Source organism: Macaca fascicularis, chromosome 14 (assembly GCF_037993035.2).
Source record: "Macaca fascicularis isolate 582-1 chromosome 14, T2T-MFA8v1.1".
NCBI classification, from domain to species: domain Eukaryota; kingdom Metazoa; phylum Chordata; class Mammalia; order Primates; family Cercopithecidae; genus Macaca; species Macaca fascicularis.
This window is the reverse complement of record NC_088388.1, coordinates 202,966-213,973: the sequence shown is the minus strand read 5'-3', so window position 1 is coordinate 213,973 and position 11,008 is coordinate 202,966. Positions and strand designations below refer to the sequence as shown.

Genomic DNA, 11,008 nt, shown 5'->3' with positions numbered 1-11,008 from the left:
AGGAGCCCGCGACAGAGCAGGCCACAGGTGACACCATCACCACTCAGGACCTGGTCCCTCCAGACGCCAGCACGTCTTCCGCCCCGGCCCATCCTCTCAGTGAGGCCGGAGGCCCCAGGATCCTCACATCCCTCAGTCCTTCCCGAGCAGCTTGTGGCCGTGCACTCGGATCTCGGGCCCTGAGGAAAGGGCATCCCAGACATCTCAGGCCACGCTGGACACAGGGGACAGGCCAGGACCCTGACTCAGAAAACATCATCCTGGCCACTGGCCCGCGAGGGACACGGGGAGCCAAGGGATCAGTGGGGCCCTGGCCCAGGGACCCGTCCCCCCAGGCATTTCCCATTCCCAAAATGTGTAGTTGGGAGAAATGGGGGTGGGCACAGCCCCTCGTGCCGTCAGTGGCCTGGCGGGCAGCAGCTATTGCATGGGAGAGAGGCAGGTGGAGTCTCTGACACTGCTTCCCCTCCCGCCCCAGCTGGGAGAGTCAACCGAAAGCAACGTCTCATCTGGGAAGGGACAGAAGTAAGTGGCACCCTCGGAGCCTGGTGGGTGCAGGGCCCTGGTGCCCGGTCGTCCTCCCTTTCTTAGCAGTCTGGCCCCGCAGGACCCAGGGTCCCCGGCGGGTGGAGGGGATTGGTGCAGACCAACCCAGTGTAGCCCAGTGGCAGCTGACCGCCGGGTGGAGATCAAGTCGGCCTGGAGGCTGGGAGGTGTGGACACTGATCTGGCAAATGCAATCTTTTCTATTCTGTTGCCAAAGATGGACAGGGAACACCACGAGAGCCTGCGGCAGAACCGTGTGCCACCAGCAGGGCCCTGTCAGACCCACTGAGTAAGAGCAGGTGGTGGACCAGCACCAATGCCTCCTCCCAGCATGGAATCAGAGCACGCGGATGGAACAGGCAGGCTGCCCTGACCGGGTCCCGCACCACTTTTTCTCAAGGCCTGTCCCTCCGTTCATGTCCAGGGCTGCAGTGAGAATCCCGGGGGACCAGAAGATGGAGGAGGCAGAATTCAGAGCCTGGGGCTCCATGCGTCAGCCGTGGGTGAGGGAGCAAGTAGGATCTCGACGGCACTGAACTCCACTCGGTGAGGGGAGCTTTAGACCATGGTGTCCCCATGGCAGAGCCAGACACAGAAGCCAGGCCATCCTGTGTTGCAGGGAGACAAGGCCCGAGATAGAAGGCGAGTGGAAGCCTGGACATGGCTCCTTAGAACAAACTCTGTCCGACAGAAAGAAGAGCACTTAGGCAGCTGGGCCTGAGGACTGACTCCTGCAAGTCGGCATTTAGTATGAGATGTTAATATTTTACTACGTGGTGGCCGGGCGCGGTGGCTCACGCCTGAAATCCCAGCACTTTGGGAGGTCGAGGCAGGCGGATCACAAGGTCAGGAGTTCGAGACCAGCCTGGCCAATATGGTGAAACTCCATCTCTACCAAAAATACAAAAATAAGCCGTGGTGGCGGGCGCCTGTAGTCCCAGTTACTCGGGAGGCTGAGGCAGGAGAATCACTTGAACACAGGAGGCGGAGGTTGCAGTGAGCCGAGATGGCACCACCTCACTCCAGCTTGGGCAACAGGAGTGAAACTCCATCTCAAAAATAAAAAAAAATTATACTATGTGGGTCGGGCGCGGTAGTTCACGCCTGTAATCCCAGCACTTTGGGAGGCCGAGGTGGGCGGATCATGAGGTCAGGAGCTCGAGACCATCCTGGCTAACACAATGAAAACCCTTCTCCACTAAAAACACAAAAAATTAGCCGGGCGTGGTGGCAGGCGCCTGTAGTCCCAGCTACTTGGGAGGCTGAGGCAGGAGAATGGCGTGAACCAGGGAGGCGGAGCTTGCAGTGAGCTGAGATCCGGCCACTGTACTCCAGCCTGGGTGACAGAGCAAGACTCCAACCCAATTAAAAAAAAAAAATTATACTATGTGAATACAATCACTGCTGCATGGCCTGGAAAACATCCCGTAGCAAAGGTGTTCAACATCAAGACACACTGTGAGTTGTTGGTTATCACAGCCATTGTTAAAGTTAAATCTTATAAATTATCAATAAAATTTATCCTATAGAGCCAAAGTCATCATTACTCAAACACATCACTCTGCAATTACACGGCTGCACGCTACTGTCATGTGAGCTCCGGAGGTCACTGATGTGGACCTGACCACCCGCTGCGGTGAAAGGCTACAGCAGGGTGAGCAGCCGCCCATCTCTGCAAGTTCCACCTGCAGCGATGTCCTCTGGGGAGTCTGCAGCCTGGTGGGCAAATAAGCCCAGGAAAATGGGCCCATGTGGCACATCAAGAATTAAACAGGTCGCGCTGCACACAGGCCTGCAGGCCACGCTCCTGCCCCTGTGACCCCTCCCCTGCCAGCCCTGCCCACACTGCCCCCTCTGAGCAGCCAAGTGCACAGCATCAGCTCAGTTTGCCGCAGTAGCCTCTGCCAAGGAGGGTCCAGGAAGAAACCCAGCGGCCACACAAGGTGTTTCCACAGGGAGGACGTAACCTCAGGAGCTGCTCAGACGCACAAACCGGTTCATGAGAAAAACAGGTGGCAACTGCAGGAAGCAGCTGGCACCCGTGTGAGGACCCAGGGAAGAGGCAGAGATGATCAGAACCTGGAGATCTGGAGGGCGCCCCAGGGACCAGACACCCAGAGCTCTGGGCAGCGTGGGTGCCGCTGGGCCGCGTGGAGCGGGTCTGGGAGCCTTCACCCAGGTGGGCCTCCAGGGTAAAGGGCCATGGCTCCTAACTCCACCATCCAGGCCTCTGCCACTGGCATCCCACAGCCCCCTCTTCCGTCAGTGCTCCCCAGAGTCCCCGTTCCTGGGCCTGGAGGGCTCCTTTGGGACAGACAGCACTGGCCGCCAGGCCTCTGACCTGCACCAGGAGACACGGGGACCTTTAGCCCCCACACCCGCACGGAGCAGGACTGCAACCCCAGGAAAGGACAAGGCATTTCAGCAGATGAGGCCTGTGACAAGTGAGGCGAGGGCTTTGGGGGAACTGCTGTGGGACCTGGCGTGTGGAGGCACCAGCACAAGCCTGGCAGGAGCCCTGAACCAGGACAGTGAGGTCCTGCAGCTGCTGGCCTGCGGTGTGGAGACTCCCAACGTAGGGGAAGTCTCCAGGACCCCCACACCCCTAACAAGATGAGAAATGTGCTCACTTGGGCTCTAGAGAGGAAGCCCCTCAGCCCTCAGCCCCTCCTTCCTCCCCGTCCTAAAGTAATTTGATCCTCAGGAATTTGTTCCGCCCTCATCTGGCCCCTGCCAAGTCCCAATTTGACAAATGCCAGGAAAAGGAAATGGTTGAGAAATCGAAACTACTAGGGAAAGGGAGGGCCCACTGAGAACGATCCCACTAACCCGACCACCGCTGGCCTTCACAGGACACCATGAACCACACGGTCCAAACCTTCTTCTCTCCTGTCAACAGCGGCCAGCCTCCCAACTATGAGATGCTCAAGGAAGAGCACGATGTGGCTATGATGGGGGCGCCCCACAACCCTGCTCCCCCGACGTCCACCGTGATCCATATCCGCAGCGAGACCTCCGTGCCTGACCATGTTGTCTGGTCCCTGTTCAACACCCTCTTCATGAACCCCTGCTGCCTGGGCTTCATAGCATTTGCCTACTCCGTGAAGGTGCGTATGGCCCCAGGGAACGCTCAGAGGGTCCCGGTGAGCCTGGAACTCCACCTGCCCAGAAGCTGCCTGGGGTGGGGACTCATGTGTCCCTGTGTGAGTTTGTGTGCACCTCTGTCCCGTGTGTGCCCACGTCAGTAGCTTTATCTGTGTGATCTGTGTGTGTGTGGCTTGGGGAATCCGCCCAGTGCAGGTCTAGGAGGAGGCTCCAGGAGGCTGGCTGGCTCAGAGTTTGTCCCCAGCGATCCACTAGCCCAGAGCAATTCTCCCTACAGCCCAATACCAGAAATTACACCCTCACCTTCCAGACTGGCACCCAGGCTCTCCCAGAAAGTGAGAAGGGAACTCACAGGCGACTTCACCCCGTGGTGGGGAGAACAGCCTGTGCTGGGGCCCAGGCAGAAGGAGGATGAGCCCCGAGGCCCCTGGGGAGTCTGAGCCTGAGTGAGGAAGGGGAGAGGGTGGTCCCTGATCTCAGAGTGGGGAGGAGCCGGGGGTAGTGGGAGCCACAGCACATGGCTCTCAGCGGAGGGATCCTGCTCCCCTCACCATCTCTTCTCCTCCAGTCTAGGGACAGGAAGATGGTTGGCGACCTGACTGGGGCCCAGGCCTATGCCTCCACCGCCAAGTGCCTGAACATCTGGGCCCTGATTTTGGGCATCCTCATGACCATTCTGCTCATTGTCGTCCCAGTATTGATCTTCCAAGCCCATCAATAGGTCAGGAGACATCATTCAGGCCAGGAGCTCTGCCCATAACCTGTGTCCCACGTGCTCCACCTTCCATTCCTCGCCCTGCCCCCAGAGCCGAGTCCTGTATCAGCCCTTTATCCTCACACACTTTTCTACAACTGCATTCAATAAAGTGTACATGTTTCTGGTGCCGCTGCGACTTCACCTGGGGAGGGGTCCTGCTCTGGGTCCTGAGCGTGGATCTCAGACCTAGCAGTGTGGTCAGCCCCTGCACTGCGCCTTCTGGCCTCTGCAGCTCTTGGGGACCGGGCAAGTGCTCAGGCCTTCTGGTTTCCGGCCTCCTGCTGTGGGCAGCAGCTGGATCCAGGACCCTGGGAGGAGTTCCTGTGTCCTGGAAGTCTCAGCTCCGACTCAAGGTGGGCTCTTTTCGGGAACGTCAGTGCTGAGTCGGGGACACCTTGGGCCCAAGGATGCTCTCTTGGCCTGTAAGCAATCCAGGCTGTCGGCTGAGGACAGAGGGAAGGGCTTGAGCCCCCAGCAGGGCTAGGAAAGAAAGGGCAAGGTGGCACCGGCTCCCCAGCTGCTCCTAGGCCCTGCTCTGTGGTGCTGGGGACCTGGCTTTACTTCCTCGGGGTGGAGGGAGCACCGAGCTGTCTGGAGCAGCCAGTCCTGCACATGTGGGCGGCTCAGGCCCTGTGGGAGCGAGGGGGCTTTGTGCCCAGGGCAGCAGCTGAAGGAGCCCCGGGCCTCGTAGCCCCTCCTGGGTGACCCAGGTGCTGCTTCGTGGCAACTGCCGCCTCCAGTCCGGCGGGCATCGTCCCTGATCCCCCGCGGTGGGGGCAGCACAGGAGCAGAGGAGCTGCCCTCATGGAAGTTCCCTCCACCCGGGTCTGACCCCTGGACAGACTCCCCCGCCCCGACCTGGTTACAGCTCCCTTCCCCGGTTCGGTCTCCGGTGTGGGCGTCTGGGGTGCCCCGTGGGCAGCCGCGGTGGGAGCTGGGGTGGCCACGCGCGCCCGCCCCGCCGTCCGCCCCCGACTCCAGGTCTGGATCTACTCCCCCTCCCCACCCGCACCCGCCCCAGACCCGGAGCCGCGCTCTCGGCCCAGGGGTCCAGGCGCCCTCTCCCCTCGGGGGTCTCCCGGACGTGAGTTCCAAAGGGGGCGAACTCCGAGGTGGGCCCGGGCGGGAGGCGCGCGGCCCCGCCGGGCGGGGAGGGAGAAGCGGCGGAGGCGGGAGCTCAGCGGCGCCCCTGGCGGCGGCCGGCGCAGGTGCAGGTCCCGGAGGAGGCTCCGCCCGCAGCCCGGACCCCGGGGGGTGCGCGGGACGCGGACCCCGAGACCCGCAGCGCCTGACGAGCACGGGCGTCCCTCTCCTCCCCCTCGGGCACGTCCCCGGCCGAGCCTTCCGGCCCCGCTCTGGGGCTCCCACCTCCCCTTCACCCGCGGGGGGTCCGATTTCCGCGTCTCCGGGGCCCCTCCCTGGACAGGGGCTCCAGCCTGAATCCAGGAGTGACCTGTGGGAGGACTTGGTGGTCCGGGAATCACCCTGGGAGCCCGGTCCTGTGACCCCATAATGGGTTCTCTTTGCGCTCCGGGACAGAGCCCGTTGGTCGCATCGAGGCAGGGGACTTGCAATAAGGAAGGTGGAATTCGCGCAGAGCCGGCTGCAGGGGAGACCCGAGTTTTGTTATTACTCAAATCCGTCTCCCCCAAAACGTGGGGATCCGCGTTTTGAAGGATGATTTGGTGGGGAGGCGGCCAGTGAGTCAGGAGTGCTGACCGGGCCGGTTGGAGATGAAGCCTTGGGGGGTCGAAGCTGTCTTCCCAACCCTAACCCAGTTCCTGGGTAGGGGCCACAGGACCAGGGGAGCCAGATTGTGGGTCTGGGTGGTGGCCGCTGATCCAGTGAGTGCACAGGTCTGTAAAGTATCTCAGACTCTGATCCTAGGTTCTACAGTCGTGCTGTGATCCTCGGGAGCAACTTGGGGGCTGGCGGGGTCAGAATCTTCCATCCTCCAGCTGCGTGACTCCTAAACCATCATTTCTAATCCTGCGGCTAATGTGTTAGTCCTGCAAAGGCAAACTAGTCCCCAGGCAAGAAGGGGGCTTGTTCAGCCTTCATGGATAAACGCTTCTCCCCAGATTAGTTTAGGCGAAGCCCAGGGATGAGCAAGGACAGCTTGGAGGTTAGGAGCCAGACGGAGTCGGTTAGGTCAGACCTCCTTCACTGTCGTCATACTCTCAGTGATGACTTTGGCAAAGGTGGTTTCATTTCCATGCCTGCCCCTCAGAATCCTGCCTCCCTCTTGTGCCCTGCAGTGTCTTCCTCCCTAAACCACAAAACACCTTCCACAGGAAATTGAAGCTGCACCCCACTCTGCAGTCACGTGTGGCCTTTGATAGGAGGTCACAAAGCCTTGCAGGGAGTTTGTTTAGGCAGCCCTGGATATCTCAGAGCAGGCTCCATCCACATCCACCCCTGGCTTGCCGGTCTAAGTGGCCTGGGATGTGGTTGGGGCTGGCAGTGGCCTGTTGGGGATTGGGTGGAGGGTGGCGGGGTTGGTGTGCGAAATGGGGAGGCCCAGCAGTGACTCCAAGCAAGGGCGATGGCGAGTTCTTTTTTTTTTTTTTTTGGCTGCAATGGGTAGGGAGGGGCTGATGGTTTTGGAGCTCAGCTTTTGAGATGGAAGTCTGCTAATGCTCCCGTCTGAATAAAGGCCAAATAAAGCCCTTTCCTTCCACAACTTGGTGTCTGAGGGTTTTGTCTGTGACTCGTCCTGCTACAATTTCTAACATTACCAGTAATTTTAAAGCTAGCTTATTAAAGATTTTACTTACGTCACATGAATGTGAAATGCATTTAGGCTTTTTATTTAATTTATGAGTACTCTATAAGTTTAAGCTAAATTTGGTAACTTGTGGCCAAAAACATGTAACGAAACATGTGTATGCACACATAAACACACATACACACTCAAGCAAAAGTATGGCTTTTACTTCAGAACTCCAGCCATGAGATAGTCATACAAATTCATTGGTTTACACAAACAATAAAAAGAAATGGTTGGATGCAAACAGTGATTTTATCTCTGTAGAAAAGTAACAGCAGACTTAAAGCACGCAGAAAAGAAAGCAGAAAGAGAACTTAAGAACTTTATGTAATTTGCAATTGTAATTCATGATCCTTGTGCCTGAGGGCTCCCTCCTGCTACTCAGTTGACAATTCTATGTCCCTGTGAAGGGGCCCCCAGACCTGACAACCCCAGACTTGGTTTTGTCAACCCTCCAGGTCTCTCCTGCATGGTTGCGACCCAACGCCTAGCACCCACCCAACCAAAGCCATGGGAAATGCTGGGACCCAGGAGGTAGGGGTGGCTCAAGTGTGTCCTGTGCTCCAAAGCTCCCCCGACAGGCCCTGGAATCCTCACTGTGTCTCAACACAGCCCCCTCTTCAGTCAGTGCTCCCCAGAGTCCCCGTTCCTGGGCCTGGAGGGCTGCTTTGGGGCAGGAAACTTTGGCCACCAGGCCTCTGACCTGGGAAGTTTAGCCCCCAAACCCGCACAGAGCAGGACTGCAGCCCCAGGAAAAGAGCAAGGATTTCAGGAGACGAGGCCTGTGACAAATGAGGTGAGGGTTTTGGGGGGATTGTCCTGGCGCCTGGAGTGTGAAGGCCCCAGTGGGGGCCTGGCAGGGGCCCTGAACTGGGACAGTGAGGTCCTGCACCTGCTGACCTGGGGTGGAGAGAATCCAAGCCTGGGTAAAATCCTCAGGGTCCCCTAAACGCAAGACTTAGGAAGTCACTAATCCTGACGAGTTTCTGATGAGGAAGCTCCTCCCTTTTAACCTTCAGCCTTTTCTCCCACCCTGCCATAAAGTAATTTGATCCTCAAGAATTTATTCCACACCTCATTGGTCCCCGGCTAATTCACCAATTTATAAACAACAGGAAATAGAAACTTAAGAGAAATACACACTTCTGAGAAACTGAAACAACAGGGGAAAGCAGGGCTCACTGCATCCGGACACCACTGCTCTGCTTCCCTCCACGCTGAAAACCACACTTCTCGAACCTTCACTCAACACTTCTTTCCCCAAAGCCAGAAAATGCACAAGGAGGAGCACGAAGTGTCTGTGCTGGGGGCACCCCATAGCACCATCCTCCCAAGGTCCACCATGATCAACATCCAAAGCGAGACCTCCGTGCCCGACCATATCGTCTGGTCCCTGTTCAACACCATCTTCTTGAACTGGTGCTGCCTGGGCTTCATAGCATTCGCCTACTCCGTGAAGGTGCGTGTGGCCCCGGGGGATGCTCAGAGGGTGTCAGTGAGCCTGGGGCTCCACCTGCCCAGATGCTGCCTGGGGTGGGGACTTATGTGTCCCTGAGTGTGAGTTTGTGTGCACCTCTGTCCCGTGTGTGCCCATGTCAGTAGCTTTGTGTGATCTGTGTGTGTGTGGCTTGGGGAATCTGCCCAGTGCAGGTCTAGGAGGAGGCTCCAGGACCTCCTCCTAGAGCAGGCTGTGGTTCAGAGTTTGTCCCTAGCGATCCACTAGCCCACAGCAATTCTCCCTACCTGGATGCCGTTCAGACTGGCACCAAGGCTCTCCCAGAAAGTGAGAAGGGAACTCACAGGTGACTTCACCCCATGGTGGGGAGAACAGCCTGTGCTGGGGTCAAGCCAGAGGGAGGATGAGCCCTGAGGCACCTGGAGAGTCAGCCTGGGTGAGGAAGGGGAGGAGGTGGTCCCTGATCTCAGGGCAGGAAAGAGCCAGGGGGAAGCTGGAGCCATAGCACATGGCTCTCAGAGCCCTCAGCTGTGTCCTGTCCCCCAGTCTAGGGACAGGAAGATGGTTGGCGACGTGACCGGGGCCCAGGCCTATGCCTCCACTGCCAAGTGCCTGAACATCTCGGCCCTGATTGTGGGCATCCTCATGACCATCGGATTCATCCTGTTACTGGTGTATGGCTCTGTGGCAATCTACCATGTTATGTTACAGATCGTACAGGAAAAACAGCGTTACTAGTAGCTGCCCATAGCCCGCGACCCTTGTACTCCACTTTGCAATGCTGGCCCTCACGCTGGGGCTGTTGTCCCTGTCCCCTTGGTCCTGCCCCTAGATACAGCATTTTATCCCCACACACCTGTCCACAATGACATTCAATAAAGTGCACATGCTTGTGATGATGCTGTGACTTCACCTGGCATGGGGGCCCTGCTGCAGGGTCCCAGCCTAGTCCTGAAACAGCCCAGTGTTAGCCCCTGCACAGTCGCATCCCTCCTCTGTGAAGCTCTCACGTTAAGCAGGGATGTGCTCAGAATTTGCTGGTTTCGGCCTCCTGCCATGGGCAGCAGCTGGACCAGGACTGTGGGGTGGGTGTTTCTCTGACACCAAGGTAAGGACACACTGTGTCCAGAATACCTTTGGGCCAGGACAACCCTGCCTGCCTCTGAGCTGGCTGGAGCAGCTCCTCCTGCAGATGTGTGCGGCTTAGGCCCTGTGGGAGGGGCAGGGGCTTGGTGTGCGGCTTAGGCCCTGCGGGAGGGGCAGGGTAGCAGCTGAAGGAGCCTCAGGGCTGCAGCCCCTCCTGGGTGATCCAGGTGTGCTGGGTCCTGGCACCTGCCTCCTCCAGTCCAGCCGGGGTCTTCCCTGCTCCCCTGGGGTGGGGGCAGCCAGTGGCCCGAGGGTGGCGCGAAGCCCCCCCCGACTGTGGGCTGACTGCGGAAGCCAGTCAGACCCAGTGACTTCTCCACCAAGTCGGACGGAAACTCTGAAGTCTGAACCCAAAACTGGCTGGGCCTCCTGGGTAGAGGAGTTCCTGGGGCCAAAGCAGGGCCTCACTGTGGCGGCGGGGGTCCTCCCACAGGTGCCTCCCCCTTGGGGGATTCTGGCTCTCAGCCTGCCAGCAGTGGGACCGCGATGACAAGGCCCGCCTGCCTTTTGCCTCAGCTGGCGGTAATGCAGGGCTCTCCCGGGACCTAGCTGGGGACCGACCGCCCTAACTTTCCCCCACTTCCCCCGCCGCTCACCTGCGGCGCCCTAACTGGGGGTCCTCGGGAGGGGGGCCATGGACGCGCATCAGGGCGCGCCCTCTCGCCGAGGGTTCCACTTTTGCCAGCGTGACCAGGGAGCGAGGCCGGCTCGGAGGTCCTGGGCATTGAGGGGAGGGCCCGGCGCCGCCGGGTCAGGGAAAGGCACTCGCTCGCTCCGAGGCAGGGAGGCCGGCGGGAGCAGCAGCCGGGCCCGGGGGGCGGCGCAGCCAGGTGCCCAGGCCCAGGTGCGGGGTGCGCCGGTGCGGGGACTTCCCCCAGGCGGGCAGCGCTCGCGAGGGCCCGGGAGGGCAGCTTCGACCAGGAGCCCCGCGGGAGCTGGGGAAGAGGGTCCTGCCGGGGGAGACCCCTCTGGTGCACCCGCAAGGGCCCCGGGATCCCGCGGTCTTGAGATGTGACGGGAAGTCTGAGGCATCACGAAGGCGGAGACGCAGCGCGCGTCGTGGGTCCTGGGTGCCGAACGCCAGCTCGCCACGGCCCAGCAGCGCGGCCAGATCCCGGTCCCCACGGGCGTCGGGTGTGCGCCGACCGCGGGGAGGTGAGAGGCCCGAGCCGAGAAGTTTCCCAAACAGCACTCGCGGGAGAGCGGACTCGGGTCCCCGTGGACGGCA

General features: G+C 59.7%; 2 protein-coding genes across 2 annotated transcripts; both read left to right on the top strand.

Annotated features, from left to right (window-relative positions):
• The first annotated feature begins 3,320 nt into the window (after nucleotides 1-3,320).
• Nucleotides 3,321-4,534, top strand: LOC102146935 (interferon-induced transmembrane protein 3). Its single transcript, XM_005576719.4, has 2 exons — nucleotides 3,321-3,653; nucleotides 4,220-4,534. The coding sequence occupies exons 1-2, from the start codon at nucleotides 3,405-3,407 to the stop codon at nucleotides 4,370-4,372; spliced, it is 402 nt and encodes a 133-aa protein (XP_005576776.1). The 5' UTR covers nucleotides 3,321-3,404; the 3' UTR covers nucleotides 4,373-4,534.
• Nucleotides 4,535-8,333: 3,799 nt separating this feature from the next.
• On the top strand, nucleotides 8,334-9,530 carry IFITM1 (interferon induced transmembrane protein 1). The gene is made up of 2 exons (XM_005576718.3): nucleotides 8,334-8,637; nucleotides 9,181-9,530. The coding sequence occupies exons 1-2, from the start codon at nucleotides 8,452-8,454 to the stop codon at nucleotides 9,370-9,372; spliced, it is 378 nt and encodes a 125-aa protein (XP_005576775.2). The 5' UTR covers nucleotides 8,334-8,451; the 3' UTR covers nucleotides 9,373-9,530.
• The last annotated feature ends 1,478 nt before the right edge of the window (nucleotides 9,531-11,008 follow it).

Excerpts from the sequence above, each read along its gene's own strand:
- IFITM1 (XM_005576718.3), top strand. The coding sequence starts at position 8,452 with ATGCACAAGGAGGAGCACGAAGTGTCTGTGCTGGGGGCACCCCATAGC. Across the intron at positions 8,638-9,180 it reads CATTCGCCTACTCCGTGAAG|TCTAGGGACAGGAAGATGGT; the intron begins GTGCGTGTGGCC and ends CCTGTCCCCCAG.
- LOC102146935 (XM_005576719.4), top strand. The coding sequence starts at position 3,405 with ATGAACCACACGGTCCAAACCTTCTTCTCTCCTGTCAACAGCGGCCAG. Across the intron at positions 3,654-4,219 it reads CATTTGCCTACTCCGTGAAG|TCTAGGGACAGGAAGATGGT; the intron begins GTGCGTATGGCC and ends CTTCTCCTCCAG.